This window comes from Fringilla coelebs, assembly GCF_963513975.1.
Source record: "Fringilla coelebs genome assembly, chromosome: 4".
In the NCBI taxonomy this organism is placed as follows: Eukaryota; Metazoa; Chordata; class Aves; order Passeriformes; family Fringillidae; genus Fringilla; species Fringilla coelebs.
This window is the reverse complement of record NC_140032.1, coordinates 59,079,617-59,099,365: the sequence shown is the minus strand read 5'-3', so window position 1 is coordinate 59,099,365 and position 19,749 is coordinate 59,079,617. Positions and strand designations below refer to the sequence as shown.

General features: G+C 37.9%; 1 protein-coding gene across 3 annotated transcripts in view; it reads left to right on the top strand.

The window, feature by feature from the left end:
• Nucleotides 1-19,749, top strand: part of LRBA (LPS responsive beige-like anchor protein) — a 363,835-nt gene that overhangs the window by 316,081 nt on the left and 28,005 nt on the right. For 2 of the 3 annotated variants that reach the window (XM_084204142.1, XM_084204141.1), the window contains 4 exons: nucleotides 8,580-8,669; nucleotides 11,792-11,984; nucleotides 14,681-14,743; nucleotides 17,910-18,065. In XM_084204142.1, coding sequence (XP_084060268.1) covers nucleotides 8,580-8,669; nucleotides 11,792-11,984; nucleotides 14,681-14,743; nucleotides 17,910-18,065 — 502 coding nt within the window. The remainder of the gene's footprint in view (nucleotides 1-8,579; nucleotides 8,670-11,791; nucleotides 11,985-14,680; nucleotides 14,744-17,909; nucleotides 18,066-19,749) is intronic. The other variant, XM_084204143.1, reaches the window with a different exon arrangement.

Genomic DNA, 19,749 nt, shown 5'->3' with positions numbered 1-19,749 from the left:
TTTCCTGGTGGTACCCATGGTAGGAGTGTGTAACAGAGGCAGGGCCTCCTGTGAGGGCGGGTGCCACTGCTCAATGAAATCAGCTTGTGTGGGCATCAGGGCTCTCCTATGAAAGGATGCAGTATTTCCTTCTGGGGAAAGGAGCATTAAATAACAGGAGCACGGCTCCTGCCACCCGTTTGTATCAGTTACCTATTAGTTCTCACATCTCTGCTCACAATGTGACCTGTTTGTGGTGTTGGAGTAGACGAGCAAAATGAGCATAAGCAAGTGCTTACTGTGATTATCTGGGAGGTGTGGCACTCCTTTGATTCCGTTCAGTCTGGAGTTTGATGTGATGAATGGGGATTTAGTGCCCTTTGTCTTAGCTTACATATTTACTACAATGCTTACAAACAGACATGAAAAATATTCAGCTGGATTCTGAGCCAGAAAAATATCTGACCTTGTTGTTCTCTTTTAGTCTTCATTACAGACTAGATTTTAATTTTACCTGCTGATTCTGCTTCTCCATCCAGCGGAAAAAGGAGAGATATTTTAGAGTTAATTAAATTAGGACTGGGATGCTCCATGGATTAAAAAAATCGGCAGGAAGTACTAAAGTTTTTTGGAAGGAGGTAGCACATGTGAATTAGTTCTTCAGCTCTGAGTGCTTTTTTCCCTCAGCCTTTGATTGAAATTCAAGGGATAGAAATCTTCAGTGCAGTCAGTTTCCTCACCTCTTGCTTGACCTGTCTTGAGGATCTATAAGAGCCAGAGAGGTCTTGAGACCCCCTGGGCTCCTTACATTTTCATTTGTGCCTGGCTGGTCAGTCTTAGCTGACATACTTGTTGGCTAGCATTAAATAAGAAAGAGTAATAGAAAGGTAAATAAGGTATGGATAAAAGTGATATTCATAATGCTTCAAAAATAACTCCTTTTGATAGAAATTGTTTCTATTTTTAAACTACTTTTCCCTCTTCCATATGTGGAAAGGATGAGATATACTTGTACGTAATAGTTACAGTTATACAACAAGTCATTTAGCCTTGAAAGAAACTTTTAAGTGAAGAGGCTACAGGAACTTTTTGTGTCATCAACATGCTTTGATTATTTGCAGCCTCTTTATGCTGTTCGAATGGTATCTGTATTGACTATCATGGTAATTGGGAAACGAAACATTTTTATTTGGAATATTTTCATTCAGTGTGCTTACTGCAACCCAGGGTGTGTAAAATAGGCATCAGTGTTCCCACTGTGGCCGTAGATGTGTGTGGTGTTTATTTACCAAAATTTGTTATTTTAATTATTAGTTATATTTGATAAATAGCTACTACTTGAGTGAGAAAGCTTGTGGTCATGCCAGAGGTGTTTTCCTCAAGCAGTTATCTAAAAGTCAAGTCTCAGTTAAATGCTACATTCTATTAAATAACAAGAAAAAATTCATTTGTTGCAGTAGAAAACCCTGATATAGCATTGTACCTATAGTGTGGAAACATCAGGTTTGGTCTTGCAGGGAGTAGTTATGAGAGTTTAAATAAATGTTTTTCATAGCTTAAGAAAATGAATTGTTTATTTCTCACAGTTGTTACAGATTCAGAAAGGTGATCAGAGAAGACAGTTTAAAGACTGCTACATTTTGGATTTTGACATCTGTGTATTAACCTTCTTCAGATTGAAATGTTTTATTTTAATGAAGCTTTTTTATTTAATAAATAGAGATGACATCAATGTTTAGGAAATTCTGTGGACTGTTAACAGATTGGAATTGATTGCTTTTTTCTAGAGGAAAAAGTTTAATATAAGAAAATTTGAGATTGTTTAGCTATTTAGAGAAGCAAATGAATAATGCCAGAAATTGAAGTTTGAGGGTATTGTGCATGGCAGTGCCACTACTTTCTCTGTGATAATAATTGATTTGAAATGAAAGCACTGAGTTGGTCTCTTGAAATCTTTAGCTGCCACAGAAAAGAAAAGTGGGAAGCAATTTTGGTTGTGGTGCTCAAATAAAACAGAAACTGTTGTATTTTAAAAAACTAATTCCAGAGCAGCTTAGGCTTTTGCTCGTATTGACGCCAGTTTTATTTGCTGGTCCTTAAATTGATCTTTGCTCTTCTTTTAGACTCTTTTCCCTTTTTATTTTGTCAATCTCTTTGAAGTACTACCAGACCTGTTTTTGTAGTTCTAGTGCTTTTTATCTGCTTCTTTCCAGTAGCCAAAGATTTAGGTGTTTTGAATGAGCACATCAATGTTCCAGACAGAGATACTGTTTGAAATTATCCATGAACCCAGAGCCTCTGAACATTATTGAGTGACATTTGTTTCTGTTGGTTGTGTCTGCTCTGACTAACTGGTTTCTTTCAGATTGGCAGCTGGGATTACGCTGCAGTAGACGGACAGCTGCGTGAGCTGGAGATTGCAGCCAGACCGGGCTGTGCCTCTGTTTAATATGCCTGGAATGTATATATTCAGACTGGGGCAACTTGCATGGCCCTGAGGGGCTTCTATTTGTATTCTCACAAACTGTGATTACTTCCTGTTTTATTTTAATGAGTGCCATGTAATTGTCACACTGATTTGTCTGGACAAAAAGACTTCATTTTTTTCTTTTTTCTCACAGAAAATTCCGTAATGTAGTTTAAGAGCTGCTTTAGTGGTTTTTTTGGTAAAGATGTGGTGGAAGGCATCCTATGCAGTTCTCCTTTCTCCACTTTTCTGATGTGAGCAGGATAATGTGAACAGGATAATGTATTATTCATATATTGATTTCAAACAGCTTGAGGAAAAAAAAGTAATCCTGCTTAGGGTAACCCCTTCCCACCCATATATCTGTAGTATGGATTTTGTAAACAACAAGTGGTTAGACCAGAAACCAATCTCCAGACAACTCTGGTATTTTCAGAACTTGGATAGTTTCTGGTATTTTCAGGCAGAAGGAGGTGAAACTGGGGGGTGATAAGAAGAAGGTAAATATATTACCCAGCAGGTATATTTCTTAGAAGGAAGGTACAAAGAAGGAAGAAAAAAAGAGCTGAATTTCTATTTGATGGCTTTAATTTCTCCAGGTATGTGTCGTTTTTTTAATGTAATGAGGCCCCCAGTTTTGTTACAGACCTTGCTAACACACAGGCAAAGGTTGTGCACTTTTTGCTCCATCCCAAGTTGCTCATGTGCCCTAATAAGGCCCCTGTCCGCGGGCTGCTGACAGTATTTCTGCCCACGCTTTGGCTCCGGAGCCATAACCCTGAGGTGCTTGGCTTGGAGCTGTACCTGCATTAGAGGGCAGCAACAGGCGCCTTCTGGATTTTGCTTGGTTAGCAGAGGCTACATCACAAACATTTTGCAGTCAGGTTTAATGACACCTAGAGAACTTGGTCTTATAGTGTCTTTTCCTTAGCCTTTCTTCTGTTCCATTCTCTTCCCTATTTGTTAGATTTCAAAACTAGCGCACAAAATTTTCTTAAATCAGTATATTGATGAATGGTGCAACGAGAAAACAAAATGTGGAAGTGATTCTGAACAAAATGTTTGATTTGTGAAGTCAAAACAAGAGAAATAATTTTCTGTTTTGACAGGAAGAAACTAGACTGCTCATTTTATTTTTAAAATAGTAAATGGGAGTGTGTGAATTTATGATACTAACATTTGAGTGCTGTATTTTTTTCCTTGGGTCAAGTGTAGTGCAATATCCCCAGGGCAGGTGTACAGTCAGCCAGCATATACATTGCCTCTGTTAGAAAAGCATTTTTCCCATTTTTCACAATCTTCATCTAATGGGGATTGTTAGGAAACAAGGGAGATGGTACTACAAAGAGCTTCTCTTTATAATCTTGTGCCTCTTTTCAGCAATTTTATCTATTGTTATGAATTGTGCTTGCTCTCTGGCTAGTGTTATCTGTGTTCCTGTAGTCCTAGAGGAATTTAAATAAGAATATTCCTGTAGGGGTGTAAGTGGCTCTCTCTGATCAGAGAGGGTTTTCTGATCACTTGTTACCGGAGCTGGATTTGAATCACTGTCCGTGGGGGATGGAGCTCCTTGGTTGGCCGCTGAGCCATTCAACTTCCCTGTCAAACAGTCTGTGTTCTCTGATGCTCTAAAGCAACATCTGGGTGGAAGGAAGGGGAAAGCAAGTAATCATAATTGCATATCACTCAAGCCAATAGAAATCACTGAGGAACATGTGTGTAAACCTTTTTGAATATTGAAAAGTGAGGTAGGAGTGGCAGAGAGCCAAAATAATTACTTTTGCAAGGGCTGTTATTTTCTGGACGTAAATACTGGGCAGAAAGATGGAGGATGAACTCAAAACGTATTCTGTCCCTGACACGTGTGCTGAAAGAATATATATTACAATGCATGCTGTTATTTCACCTGGGGTTTCAAATGTCTGGCAACTAAATCGTAGAGATTTGGGAAGTAACTGGGAATACTTTGGTGCCAAACTGTAAAGGAGCTGAGAGCAGCCTCTTTGTAGCAGATGAGGAGGTTGTAGCTTGTACCCTCAGACCAAGGCATGCATTTTAACATGGGTGTGCTGTGCCCCTGGACTCCTCAGTTTGGTGTTTTGTGTCTGAGGAGGCATGATGAAAGCAACTCTGAGCTAGTCCCTTTAAAGGTCTTTAAATCTGGAGTTAAATGGTGTATGTCTTGCCTTTTAACTGTTATGGGCCTTCATTTGAGAATTTGAGTTCAAAACTGGAGACCGTTTCATTCTTTCTCTGTGACACTCACTGCAGCTCCCCCTCCACCCGCCCTCCCTCATATTTAATTTTATAGTTCTTTCAGACATAAACATGAAAAAAAAGCAATTTTGACTTAGTTTCTGAGTGTTGCTGCAAAGAAAAGTAACAAACATCTGTTTTTACCTTAACTGCATCCATATGTTCAACCTCCCCATCACCCTCCTTCCCAAAAAATTTACAGCCGTATTTGATGGGTACTGCATATTGTTGAATTAACTTTCTTCACAGTTACATGAGAGGGTAACTTCAGAGACTGGAAATAGCCATACTAAACAGTGGCCAGGAACTTCATTATAGCTAAGCCAAGTTTTCAAGTTCTTTACTTTCCCTCTTTCAATTTGCTTCCCTATTCTCCTTTTCCCCTTCCCACACCCCAAGAGAAGAGGAGATGACCTAGGAGTCTTTTTAGGAATGGGTAAAATCAGATAAATGTTTACTTATGAAATTTGCCTATGGCTTTCATGCTTCTAAATTAATTAACATTCAAAATACAGTGTTACATAAATATGTGTTTGAGATGCATACTGTGTGAATTATTGTAAATGTTGTTTACCTCTTACTTATGAAAAGGTTGTTCATTTTATTGTTTCTTGTTGTAGCATCTGGAACAATTCTGGCCTTGCCAAAATTTTGGGTTTGTAGGCGATTAACAGGAAAAAGGCTGTTTTACTTAGATATTTGAGAAACAGTGAAATAAAGTGTGGAATGATACTGTTTTACTTTGTGGCACACATCTTGCTTTCAGTGATAAGTGTGATAAGAGTTTGTCAAGCTAAAAATGTCTTTCAAACAAAGGTTATGTACGTCTCACTAGTTTTATGGTGTCTTTAATAGATGTGAAACTGGTTGTGCAAATTTCCCAAATGTTTCTACCTACAGTCATGTAAATGGCTGTCTGCTCCAGAGGAATCCAGCAGTGTGAGAACACATGCCCTTCCTCTACTACTGGAGGAGTTGTCTGTCTCTTAGTAATACTGACTGATGCTGGTAATAATTCTTTTCAAGAAAGCTCAGCAAAAGGCTGGGCTATAATTCATTAGAAAGGAAGTGGATGGTGACTTTCTGACTGATGGGCATTTTACTGTGTTTTCTCAGGTGAGTGGTAGGTAGGTTCTTTTTTTCAAAGGAGATACTAATTATATCTCTGAGAAAGATTCCCTGGTCCTATATGATTTTCTTTGACAAGCTGAACAAAAGTCTGAGTGGCATCTGGTGGCTCTTTCTGCTGTTACATAAATTGAGAGATGGGGATTGATTCCAGCTCCAACATCACATTTCTGCTGACAGGGGGAGGTCATCTTGCATCCTTCTGTATGTGATCCTTCTGACTGAGACATCAGAATGTGGAGCTGACATCTGGATTGACTTTGAATACAATCTGGGAAAAGGAAGGAACCATTTGGGCTTGCTAGTACACTCTCTTGGTCATTATTACAAAATGTAGAAACTAAAAAGAGAAACCTTTACTTTTTTTTTTCATGGTAACCAGAAAGAATGCAGAAGATTTTTTTTCTGAAGTCTAGCCACTATGTCTAGACATATTTGTCCAAGTGTTATTGCCTTTACTCAACAGTCCTTCAAATTTCTTTTGGATTTCTGAAGACAACAGAAAAGATGACAAACTCAAGCTAGATCATAAACAGTGTCTGTTAAGACTGAAAATGGAGAATTTGTGATCCTCTGAGGCAGGGTTTGGCAAAATCATTGTCCCACTGGTCAGTGGTTTCACCAGCTTGGACAGACACTGTGTGAAAACAGAGCGCGCCTCTTGACTGGCGGGTTGAGTACTGTCCTTTATACTTGATCTACATCAGCTTGAGCTCTGATGAATTTATTGCAGTACTGTGCATCAATACGTGATATCTTGTGTTTCTTCTGATCGTTTTCCCTCACTGTTTGCGCCATGTAAGTGTATAGTGGTAGTATTGGGCATTAAAAGACATACCAGATTTCAAGGTTGAGATAAAAATTCTGACTCTATTTAAATGCTGAAAATGAGCATTTGGGTATGCAAGTTTCTGTATTGATCATAGGTCAATCTACAAGGAAATTAATAAATCTAAAGCTCATTATTTCCTTATTATCAGTTCTAAATGAAGTGCATGGGAGTTGTGTTTCAAGAATATTTTATCCTGTATTCTTCTGGTTCTACCCTCAATGCAGGGCAGAATTCCCATTTGCTGGTAAAAATATGCTGCTTAATTTGCAAGTAAGTTTGGGCGCATCTTTTTAAAATCTGGATGTTTTGAAACAAACAGCATTTTATGGAGAGGGTAGAGCTGCTGACCAGTTTCTTTGTTAATGCCTCATGTCTTAAGAGACCTCAAAGGTTTTGTGATGCCCTTGATATCTTGAGTCACAAACCCCCAGATTTGAATTTTAATGTAGCATGTCTCATCAGCAGGAAGCAGACTCATGTGGTCTTACTGAGCTTTAGTGTTTCATGAGTATGATACTGCTGTTCCTCAAAAAGTCCTCTCTGCATCACACTGTATGTCAGATTTCAGCCAGCTTTTTGATAACTTACTTATTCACCAGTTCTTTGAAGATTATGGTCCTTCCCAGAGTGAGCAAGAGTGTTAGAATCTGTTCACAGACTAATTTCGACTCCTGCTCTGGTGAGTTGAGATATTTCAAAAGCCCTGCCAAATATAATAAGGTCAAGTGTTTTGGATGGCATGTTTACTATCAAGAGGATGATTATTTTAAGGTCTCAGGTGCATTCTACTTTTGGCTTTGTTATTTTTGTAACAGGAGAATGTCCTACTAATGGTCTTTATATAAAAATAGTTGTTTGTAAGAATAAAGCCAGCATAAGTGTTACTCCATTGTCTCAAAAATTTTAAGGAGTGGCTGAAATAGACCAGGAAATGTAAGTGTAAGGATCATTGAGGAAGGTTGAGCCATGAAAAAGAAGAAAAATACCTGAGGCATCAGCCCATGTACAGCCTGCTAGCCCACAGCAAAGGCAAGGTGATTAGTTAAGCTCACAATGAAAGAGATATAAACTAAGCTGAATGATTAGAGATTTTCTGTACTATCAGCCTGTTTCTGTGCCTGATGCAGGGGGCCAAGCTGACAAGAAGTAACTTGTTGAATTTTGGCTGCTTGATGTTATCTTTAAACCAGTGGGCCAATAGAGGTGGCAGCATGGAAAATTAGTTGGACATGCCTAGGGCAAGAAGTATAAGTTCACAAGTTTCAGCATAATTATATTAAACAAATCACTAAGCATAATATTTTCATTTGAAAAGAAAATGAAGGAAGTACTAAAGCATGTGGCTGAAGATACAGATAAACTTTAAAAACTCCCTTGTGTTATGCCTTCATGTTCTCCTATAGTTTTGCTGTGGGTAGTTTCTGCGTCCTAACACTGTTTGCTCTTCTTGAATAAACCTGGAAGTAAGAATAAAAGCTCGGTGTTGCTTTCCTTCTAGTTACTGCTGTGAAATGAAACAATGGAGTTTAATGTACAACACTTAATACCTGCAGAAACTTTTTAAAAGTTAACTTTTGGTTTTGAGTTATGATACAAACAGGATAAGCCAGTGTTAAAAAGGAAAAATGGAGCCAAAAGAAAGAGGGTTTCTTATTATAATAGCTTGTTTCTGTTTAATATCATTGAGCAGGATGAGGTTTTGCAGAGTTTCTCATGGAAATAGCATCCACAGTACTAAAATGATTACCTCATTCTTAGTACCAGTGCCAAGCACTTAGCCCCACAGTGAACACACGGGGTTGATTTTCAACATGAAACAAGCCAGAAGTGTGGAATGACATTTTCAGGTGACAGTTATGGTTCTATTGCCTGTAATTAGCACCTCTTAACATGCAAACCTGCCTGTGCCTTTTCCAGGCTGTGGAAGCTCAAATACGAAGTTTTGGACAGACCCCTTCCCAACTGCTCATAGAACCACATCCTCCAAGAAGTTCTGCCATGCAGGTGGTAAGTGCCATGTTAACTGTTTGTGACCTGCCATTGTGCTCACTTCCTTTGCTACCTTACCATTGCAGAACTGGACACTTTCACTTTGCTTTTATGTGGTTGTGGAATTATGTTATTAAAACCAGCAGATGAGTTATGATTTGGTAGGAGTTGCATGCAGTGCTTAAGTATTTCTTTTATTTGTTGCAGTAAAGGATTGCATTGATTTCTAGTGTAGCTTTTTGTTGTCAGTGTAATCTAAGAACACTTCATCAGTTGATTTTGTTAATACCATACCTGTACAGGTGAGAGCCAGTCATCGTGGAGACAATTTAGTTAATCTTTGGCAGATTCCCCAAGAAGTGCGGATTTAGGAGGTGGAACTTCCTTGTCTTTTCCCCCAGGCATAGCTTTTCCCCTAAAACCAGGATTACTAGGAATTCATGAGCTGAAACTTACATAGTAAAGAATGTGACTAAATGTGTTTTGCAGTAAAGCTAGGGTGATAAAATCCAGGCAGTGAGCATTAACATGTATTCCCTTTTACCTCTACTTGTGTCTAATATAATTTTATTTTACAAACTATTATTACATTACTGATCACTTTTCATATCATCTTGTGTGCAGTCCTTTAGTTTAAAATTTCATTTCTGTTGTCGTAGGTCCAGAACTAAAGACGTTAAGTGATATTCTGACAAGTGGAGCAAATGGTCTGCTAATTCCCAAGGTTTTCAAAAGATTACATTCCCTTATTGTTAGGGTGGACATTTTACACTGCAATACAAAAAAAACCCCAAAAACTAAAAACGTGTCATACAGGACATGCAAGAAGAAAATGTGTCTACTCAAGCAGACTAAATTTATTAATTTTAAAACATATCTGAAGTGTGAAGGTTTAAAAGATTACAGAGAAATATGAAATGTTTTCAAAGTAGCTTACAAACCCTGTGATGCAGGAGTCTCAGAAGTGTAAACTTCATTGATAAACTGAGCTACTGGCCTTTCTCAAACGCATCACATGTTGTACCTGAGAGCTGCTCAGCTACCTGCGCCCCATGCCCAGGTCCCAGGCCAGCAGACACTGCAGGGACTTGTGTGTGTGTTTCAGAAGAGCCCTGCTAACAGGGATGTTGGGGAGCCCAGGTACTCTCCTTCATGCAGCCACTTGCCATATGTGTGTCCGTCTGTCATGGTGCCATGCACTGAGTGCTCACTCTCATTTAAAGGGATTTGTTTCAGGAAGAGGAGCAACCTGAGAAGTTGATTATTGACGTATTAGTCAGAGGCATTGTTATATAAATAAATTTGATACCAGAAAGAAAGCAGTTTGTGTGGTTTTATCGTAATATTTTTCATGATGCTGAATTAGTCAAGATTTAGTATGTAATAGAAGAAGTTAAAATCTAAGAAGTTAGCTGTTTCTAACTCCTGTGGTTTTTTGGGTTGGGGTACACCCAGAAAAAAAAGCCCTTAGTTCTTCGCTTGCTGGTTTTGTGGATATAAATACATGTTTTCATAATAGCACTATATTAAGTGGTTTTAAAAGTATTCTGGAGCTGAAATACAGTAGGGATATTTTTCCTGTCATAATTTTGAATTATTTCTAGTTGCATTATTTACTGAGTTTTGTTTTTGTGTGCATGTGTGCATGAATGCAGCTGAATTGGAAGTTACCACGTGCTGTGTTAAGTGCACAAGCCATAATATACACCAGGTGTAGTAATTAGCAGTCACACGAAGGCTGCCTATTTGTCTGGTTTTGCTGCTGTTGCTGTATCCCCTTGTGTTTTCAACCATCAGATAGCTGGATTTAATTGAGGCCACATCAGATGAGGCATTACTGACACCTTTAATTGAATGAGCATCCAGGGAGGATTAACTCATAATATTGATTGGCTTTTAGCCACTTGCTCAGAAGGGTGTCTGGGTAGCTTATTAGTTGCTTTTATTTACACCTTTATGCAAGACTGTAAATAGGAATTCATAGGGCAATACGTTTTTCTAAGTACTCTTAATAACTTTTTTAAAAGGAGTGATAATAAAAATGCAAATGTATTTAATTTTTTTATTAGTTCTGTATAAATATACATTAAATGTATGCACTTACATACACATATATGTAATGAAATATTGCAGGTGGAGAATAGCCAAGGACACTTTATTAGTATTCTAATTTGGTTATTAGAAAATTACAAATACTTCAGCAATGTGGCTACTGGTGACCATGATGATTGTACCTCTGCATTTCAATGGGGTTCTTTTTTTTTCAGATGTACTATGCAGTCATAAACCCATCAGATGTTGCTTTTTCTCCTCACGCTTGAAATCGACATCCTCAATATTTTGTTTTGATGTTTGCAGTATTCTTCGAGAACTTAGTTAAAAAGTTAATAAACTTTTAAACTTACTAAACTAAAAAAACAAAAACCTAAAAATTATGTTGAAAATGAGAGTCTGGATTCATTCCCTCCCTTTAGCATTTCTGGAAACAATGCAGGATAGTGTCTGTAATCACGTCCACTTTGTATTCTTTACAAGTGTATTTAATTATGTTTGTCTTTTGAAACACATTTGCAGCGAAGTCTTCTACTTTGCATTCATAAATCTTATTTTGTACACCAGAAATATACACAGAACATATATCTAGTGTATGTGTGTATCTGTTTATTTTAATGTTCTTTCATGTTCTCATCTGGCTTGTAAAGAATTACAGTCTGCCAATTTAATGCAACTTGAGACAATCTCTGGGAGCAGGAATTTCTTTTGCTCACTATTTTTTTGTGTTTCCCTCCTGGTTTGGCATTGCTTTCTTTGAATGCTGTCGCTGCAGATATGAAGGAGAATTCTTTTGGTAAAGATAGGCGACTGAAAACTTTTAATCTGCTGTGATCTATAGCAAAGTTTGTGTACAGACACCCTGTGTTCATCAAAGCCTTAAGATTAAAAGGGTGCAGGGAGGGTTTTCTGCCTAAAATGTTATTTCCACAAGCCTTTCCGCTTACTATTACATTTGCTTTTCTACTGCTGCTTCTATCGGATCTCGTGGGTTTTAATTCAATCTTCCTTCTCTTGTCCTTGTCTCTTCTCCTCCCCATGTTTCTCTTTTCCCATGTATTTGGGTTCTTGTTGTGTGCACTCAACAGTATCTCCTCCTGCAGAGCCCCTTGATGTTCACAGAGCAAGCCCAACAGGATGTTATCATGGTCCTGAAGTTCCCGTCCAACTCCCCGGTCACTCACGTGGCTGCCAACACCCAGCCTGGCCTGGCCACTCCCGCTGTGATCACGGTCACTGCCAACAGGCTCTTTGCTGTGAACAAGTGGCACAGCCTCCCTGGTAAGTACATTAAAGCAAGGAGCCTAAGAAACCCCTGCCATCCAGCAGCACTTGTCTTGTCTTGTCACAATTTGCTGCAGAACTGTTGTAGGTTTAAAGTGGAAAAAGCAAATCCAGTTCATTGGCACAGCTGGCTCTTCACGTGTGGGCTTAGTTTCTCCTTGGAAAGGTAATTTGAGCTATTGCAGCAAGATATGTAGCACACCAAAGGTTTGTAAAAACAATATGTTTCTTTCCGGGCCATCAGGCACTGTGCAAGAAGACAAAAACAGTCTATTACTATTTAGTCACAGTAAAGGCACACTCTTCCTCTTAAATTTGTTGTCCTGTCTGTTGGGAGCCTGAACCATATCATGTCAACGACAGTTTTAAAGCATGTAGAACTTGCCTGAAATCTTCTCTGCCAGTTTTTTCTTGATTAAAAACTTGATATTCTGCTGTTAAAGCCACCCCATGAGAATTAGAAAATGGAATATATGGGAAATTTTATCTTAAACAAGGCAAAGTTACTTAGTAAGTGCTTATGTATTGTCAGTATGAAAGGAAAACAAAATAAACATTTGCACAGCAACTAATAAAATTAATTTGCCTTTAAAAGTGTGCTGTACTTGAGAATATAATTCCACTTTTAATTCTGATATTCTCCAATCTTAAAGACATCCATCTTCCTTTCCTTGACTATGACAGTCTTAGGCCCAAGCTGTCAAAGGAAGTTTATTTTGGTGCAGTGCAGTATATTTGGTCAAAGGCTTTTTAAGAAAGGGGGGAAAAATGACCTTCCACTAAAATAACTTAAATAGAAGATACTCGCATCAGAGAAACACTTACATGGTTGAAATTCCTACTAAGAAATCTTGACCCATGGTCTTTGATTGCTTTTTGAAAAAAGCCAGATGACTCCCACACTTTTTCCTAATTCTTACAAATTACCTCTCAAATAGAAACATCTATGTATTATTTCACCCGCCCGAGAAACACTTCAAGAGAAAGGTGGGAAGGAAGGGGGGAAGGGAGACTTGTCTAAGATAACAAGTTGCAAGCAAGAACTATTTACAGGGCTCCTGAGATTTCTTTGAAAGGAGGATGACAATATCCTCTCATACCTTGGATGTGTGACAGTGGGCATATAATAGTCAAGGCTTTTAAAAAATAGCCTTTGTGAACATACAGCTCACAGGAAAAAGAAAATGTTCAAAAGTGGTAGGAGTTGGTTTTGATTTCAACAGAATTCTGCTGGTTGATGATCCATGAGCAAGCAACCAGTTTGGTGAGTGTAATAATAACTGGTTTGAGTTGAGCAGAGCTTTCAGATTTTTCAGGCTTTCCCTCACCTCTGAAAGGGAGAACAGTAAGCTGTGCTTTTGAGTTGCTATTTTTTCATTTAGAGGCATTTTGCACTTGTCTTGCCATTAGACAAACAGAAGCTAACCATAAATATTCCACAAAAACTCACCTCACCCCACTTCTGTGAGAGCACGCATCATTTGCAGGCTGTTTAATAGAGTACTGTGCTTAAGATATCTGTCTGTGGACTCCTGAGCCTTTGCTATTGTTGACTTCCAATTTTATACCAAAATGGGATCTCCTAGGATGAGAGGGCAGGTATCATTACTGCTCCATATCCCCTGCTGTGGGCTTAGCATTGTCTTTCTTAATGAGGCATCATGATAAAAAAGTTAAGTTGCCAAGTGACCAGTTGTCACTAATGTGTAATTAAAAAGCCCATTCCTGCCTTTGAATATGAATTTGGTGGCTTTGCTGACATCTAATGGCTCTGGTAGCCAGCAGGATGCTCTTTTTTGTCACATGGATTTCTTGTTTTGTTCTATGTTGGTGTTTCATTGCAGTAGAACTTTGAATTTATTTATTAAACAGTTATTTAAGAAATCCTTGTGTTGACACTAATTTTTATATTAAGCTGTGGATGGTAGGTAGAAAAATCATATGTGTAAGTATTTAGCCATTATTTCTTGTTTCTCTTCCAAGCAGGCTGCTGGTGTGGGGGAGGGGGGGGTTAGGGGCTGGAGAACAGTTTGTTTGTTTCCTTGTAGTGAAGCTGTGGGGAAAAAAAAGGTTTTCTTTTTACCCCTGCAGGAGAATTCAGTACATAAACTTTTACTGGTATGCCAGGTGCCCAGATCAAATGTGGGTTGGCAGAATTAATATATTAACTTCTAAGCAAACTCGCTAATAAGTGGGTTTTGGTGAAGGATGGACCTTAAATACTAGCTGACTATGAGATGACTACGAGATTTCCCTCTCTGTATCATAAATTGACTTTTAAAAAAAAGTCCTTTGTGCTTCAGTTGTTCAAAGCAGTCCTTTAAAAAGTAAAGAGGAAAATAGTATTTGCTACAGTCAGCAGATGGTTGTCACATTTTGTTTTCAGTCCTCTTTACCACTTAATTTTGTTTTGTTGCGACAGGAGAGGTTGCCAGTAAAGCATCTGCTAGAGCTTATGGCTCAGGACCAGAGCTGCTGCTGATGGCATACATTCAGAATAGCCCTAATCTAAAATAAATGTTTAATAAGCAGCCTGCAAAAGCACCTGGATTTTTTTTTGTTTTTCATTCAATTGATGCAGAAGAATCTTGAATAGCTAAAAAAAAGGGCATAGCTTTGATTTATAAAATATATGTGGCTTCATGTATTAAAAAAAAATGCAAAGTTTTAAAATCTTCTTTCCTGAATTCCAGCTCATCAAGGTGCTGTACAAGACCAGCCTTACCAGCTGCCAGTGGAAATCGATCCTCTCATAGGTCTGTCACTTCCTTCTCTCTTTGCGATTCATTAAGCTCTGTATGGTGGCCCTGAAGTGTAGATTACGGTTGTTTTTCACTTGCTGGTTGCTGGGAATGGAATTTTCCTGATAAACCATTTGCATGCAAATTGGAATGCAATGAGCTGTGGCTATGCTGGTATTTCATCAACTCCCCCTCGTTGGTTTGCCTAATTTGAACAGGCCTAGGACGCGTGTCAGTGAAAATTAATATGGATGCTGTAATAATGTGTGATTGAGAATGTGCATGAAGTACTGTCAGGATAATATTGGATCTTTTCATCACTCAGACTTGTTGATGAGCAGGAGCGAGGCGCGTTATGATGAATCGGTGCACTGGTAATGTGATGGAGCTCCTTTGCTGAGGAAATTTTCATAATAACAGTGGGGTTCTTAACTGCACCGTGTTGTGAAAAATAAAACCATGGTGCTAGGGTTCCATCATTAAAGGAGATCAATCCTTTCTTCATAGACCTGCTGTTCAGGCTGAGGGGATTAATGTGTAATTGCAAAGCAGCTTCAAAGTTGAAATATATTGCCCGCTCTGGTTTAGTGTTGAGATATTAGTATTCATTTTTCAAGGGTATTGCATCTTTTGATCAGCTTCACCAGTTAAATTTGTATGTGTTTTTCTTTTATTAAAAAGGAGTGGACGAATGTCTCTCCTTTATTTAATAAGTCAGTGTAGTAGATGCAATTCATGACTTTTTATTATAGAGGTTTATCAGTTTATATAGAGCTGATTTTTCAATTAGCAGGGTTAGAGTTTGGTCAGTTCTTTCATTACAGGCCCAACTTTGGGGGGTGCATATTTGGAGTCTGTAGAATGGCAAATGGAACCTTAAACATGATGACAAAAGAAAAACTCAAGTACCTAACACCAAAACACAAACTAGCTGTAGGATAGGAGCAAAGAAGACAGGATTCTGTGCCCCTCCAATTTTGTTAGACTTTGAGCTTAGTTTAAAACCCAGATGTTTCAGTGTGGCTTAATTGGAAAAGTGGTGAGGCCAAGCATGGAAAAATCAGAGCAAAGATGAGCTTGCCTGGATAGGTTAGAATGACAGGTCTGTCAGCCAGTGAGAATTCATTTCAAAACTAATGTGCACATTCCAGTAGGAAGTGTGATATTATTGTCTGTAGATCCAGACTTTTCCTGTGTAGCTATTTTGCTGGGTAAGCTCTAGGATTAGGTACAGTGGGGGCATATGAAACCATTTTATAGATCTGATAAAATTAAAGTATTTTTCCCAAGTTTCTGAAATCAATCCTCATCTAAATAATGCAATAGTTACTATGAGGCAGACATGTGCTGTAACTCTCCTTTCCTTCCTGAAACAGATTTTATCCAAAAAATGTTTGGAGCAGGAAATTTGTGCTCTGCTTCAAAATCTGGTATCGAGTAGATCTTAGAAGTGTAAATAAATATTACAGCAAAAAACCCCAAATCACATTGGTACAGAGACCTTTAAAGTTAATGTTCACATTCTGAAAAATGGTTTAATATTCTCTTCCTACAATAGATCTCAAATCAGCCTTGTGATTACACTGGACATAGTTTAAAAGGTTTAAGGCTTTCTTTGTCATTGCTAAGTAGAATCATTGGGTGCAAGCAAGTAATTATGTAGGTAATATTAGAGGTTTTTAATTGTGGCTAGACACATTTACCTAGAAATGGCACCTAAGAGGACCACAAAATTTCACTTTTATGGTTATAGCAGGAATCTTGTTGCTGTCTTAGTCGTAAGGAGGGATTCCTGCCCTCCTCATTTTCATGGTGTACAGGAAGACATAAAACAGCAATGTCTGATATGACACAGACCCTAGACCTCTTTCTGAGGTGAAGTGTTTTGAAGGCATTATCCTCACTGAATTAGTTGATCTGCATGTCTTTTGAGGTTCCTTTGCTGCTATTTTGTCATACAGAGCAGTTCACTGTGCATTTATAACATAGTGCTGTTACTCTTTAAGAGGCCTCAAGATCAGTGAAGGCCACATTTGTGTTACCTGCAGAGAGCAAGTGGCAACACCTTGCTAAATTATTTGCTACCCATATGGACAAGAGATTATCAACATTTTAAATATAGCAAAAGCATAAATAAATGAAAGATTTGATACAGAGTAAATGGAATCAGTCCAAGGCTTGGGAGGTAGCTTTGACTGCTTTCCATCCTGTGAGAATGGAAAGGAGTCAAAGAACAAAGAGTAAAGAAGAGCAGTGGACCAGGACAGAGGTACATCTGGAAGACCACCTGGATGGAAGTAATGGTGCTCCAAGCAGGCAGGCAAAACCAGGAAAAACTACTTGCCTGGGATGGAAATCAGGTTCCCTCAGGAACAAAGCACATTGAGAGTTCTTCCTACAGTGTAGGATTTTCATGATATATGTGTGTGGGACCTATGTATGTGTATAAATATCTATATATATCTGTATATATATCTGCACACCTTGTCAGTCTAAGGACACGATATAGAATGACAAATGTGTTCACTAATCGATTCCTGTCCATTGTATGGGTTCCCAATGCAAAAATATCTCAGGAAATAAAACATTAAGTGATCAAAATAGGGCAAATAATTTCTCCCAACCCTAAAGCTAATTGTGGATATAAGCTGGTTAATTTTTGTGCCGTGCTTAAAAAAATTTGAACTGTTGTGATGTTTAGTGAAGTTTTTCTTTTTTCAAATGGCACTGCTTTCAATGAAATACAACTGATGTAAAATTTAAAATCACGATCCTTTGTGTGCTGTGTTTGAAATACTGTGTGGTTTGTGTATTGTCTTATCATTACATTCCTTTGCTTTGTTTGTAATTTTAAATTTCTTATACTTCAAGAAGGAGGGAAGGAATCTTGCTACATTTCTGTGTACCATTGCCTGTGTTCAATCTTTCATTTATTTCTCAGCTTCATGTCACTTAAAAAGGGGATTTTTTCTATTTTAGAATATATGCTACAAGGAATTAGCATTGTTCCTAGAAGTGTAATGAGAATTTAAAGTAGAATTAGGAAGAAAATGTCCCTGCCACAAAAAAAATGTAACAGAACTGAGGAATGTATTTGGTGTGAATGTAAGTTTCTAAATTGTGCTTTTGTTCTGTGAAGGTGGATGCTAAAATGTCTTGGTCTGTATGTTTTTTGGTTCAGCCAGCAATACAGGTATGCACAGGAGGCAAATCACTGACCTTTTAGACCAAAGCATTCAGGTGCATTCCCAGTGTTTTGTCATCACCTCTGACAATCGTTACATCTTGGTCTGTGGCTTCTGGGACAAGAGTTTCCGTGTTTACTCTACTGACTCAGGTAATGTATTTTTAAAATATGGAAACAGCCTAAAAGATTTTTTCTGTTCCTAATCAGCCTACTATTTCAAACAAAGGAGGAGGGGTGGAATGTGTATTTATTCCCCTATTAATAATATTTGTAAAATCTTTCCTTGCTTACTGCTGCCATGTATTATGTGCTATCATTTTTGGGGAATGATAGCACATATGGGAGAAGGAGCTCTGGTTTAGACTGAGCTTCACACTTCAAGTTTACAGGGCAGGGATGCCTGCTCTTGCACTGTAGTTTTCCCAGGTGAGAGTTTGTGTGAAGCCTGGAATATCAGGAGAGTTAATTATTCTTAAAGTATTTATGTGAATTTAACTCTGGTTGGTTTTCAGCACCAGAGAACTGGGGTTTTTCAGGAAATACGGACAAGTACCATAGAATAAAGAGAGAAATTTTGAAATCTGGTGAAAGAATACTATGAAAGCCTTGGAAAGCCATGCCATACTAGAATTGATTTGGAGCCACTGAATTCTTTTATATAGCATAAAGTGATCAATATAATGGGCAGCAGTTAAATTAGTCTGTCAGCTGGAGTGTGTCCAAACCATTGAAGTCATGCATGTGTCATGCTAAATAGAAAAGAATCTTTCAGTGTAAGAGCTATAGGAATTTAAAAGCCATGGTACCCCAGGAAAAAACTAGCTATGATTTTTTTTTCCTTTCATTATCTTGTAATGGAAATAGCAACCTCACTGCAAGGTACTTCTTTGGGATTAATGACCCTGTGTGGTTAATGGGTGTGTGCCATCAAGCTTTCCAGTAGGTTATTAATCCCAGGGGAATATCCTGCATGTTTGTCATCGTTTCTTAAATATATTAGTTAACAGTGTTTTTCACACTTGGCAAACCAAAATGTCTGACAAAACAGACTGGTATTTAATGAAAATCTTTTAAGACTTCAGATCTCATGGCTTAGTTCAGTATTTCTGTCATTTTTACAATTTTAAACCCTTAAGTATAAAGGAGAAGTTCCATTTATGTAATATTGACTGCCCACAATTCATTATACAGACATCTTGTTAGACCCTTCTTAGGTTAATTTTCTCATTGGTGAAAATAAATTTACATAGAACAGTGATTTTAAAGTGGATCTTCAGAAAGGATAGCTGGCAGTAATAAATATTCAGTGTATGTGCTTGATTTATATGAATAGAGAAATAATTCTATTATATCAAAGGATGTATTTTACTTTACACATAAGGGAGGAACTTGTATGGTTTTGATAGCCTTGTCCTGTATCAGTCTGAACTACAAATAACTCTTTAAGTTATTTCCTCTGTGTATGGCAGATTCACTGGGCACCTTGTTATTACCATAACTAATCAGGGTATAAACCAAAATGCCATCGTCAGAAAAGTTTCAGATTTGTTTCTCCTGTTTGTCAATATAGCAACTCTAGCTTAAATGAAGTGAATTCAGATGTAGTTTACTTTGCTTTAAATTGAAATGAGAATAAAGTAGGGAAATATTTTGAAATCAACGGAACATCAAGGGGAAAAGATGATGTGATCAGTAATGCATGAAGGCAAGTGATCACAAGTGTTGAATTCAATTATGTTTTAGCACTTGCAGAAAAAAAAAAAAAACATTTTCCTATCAGATTTTTGGTTTGTTTGTTTGTTTTTAATAGGAAATACTTTCAACTTGAATCATG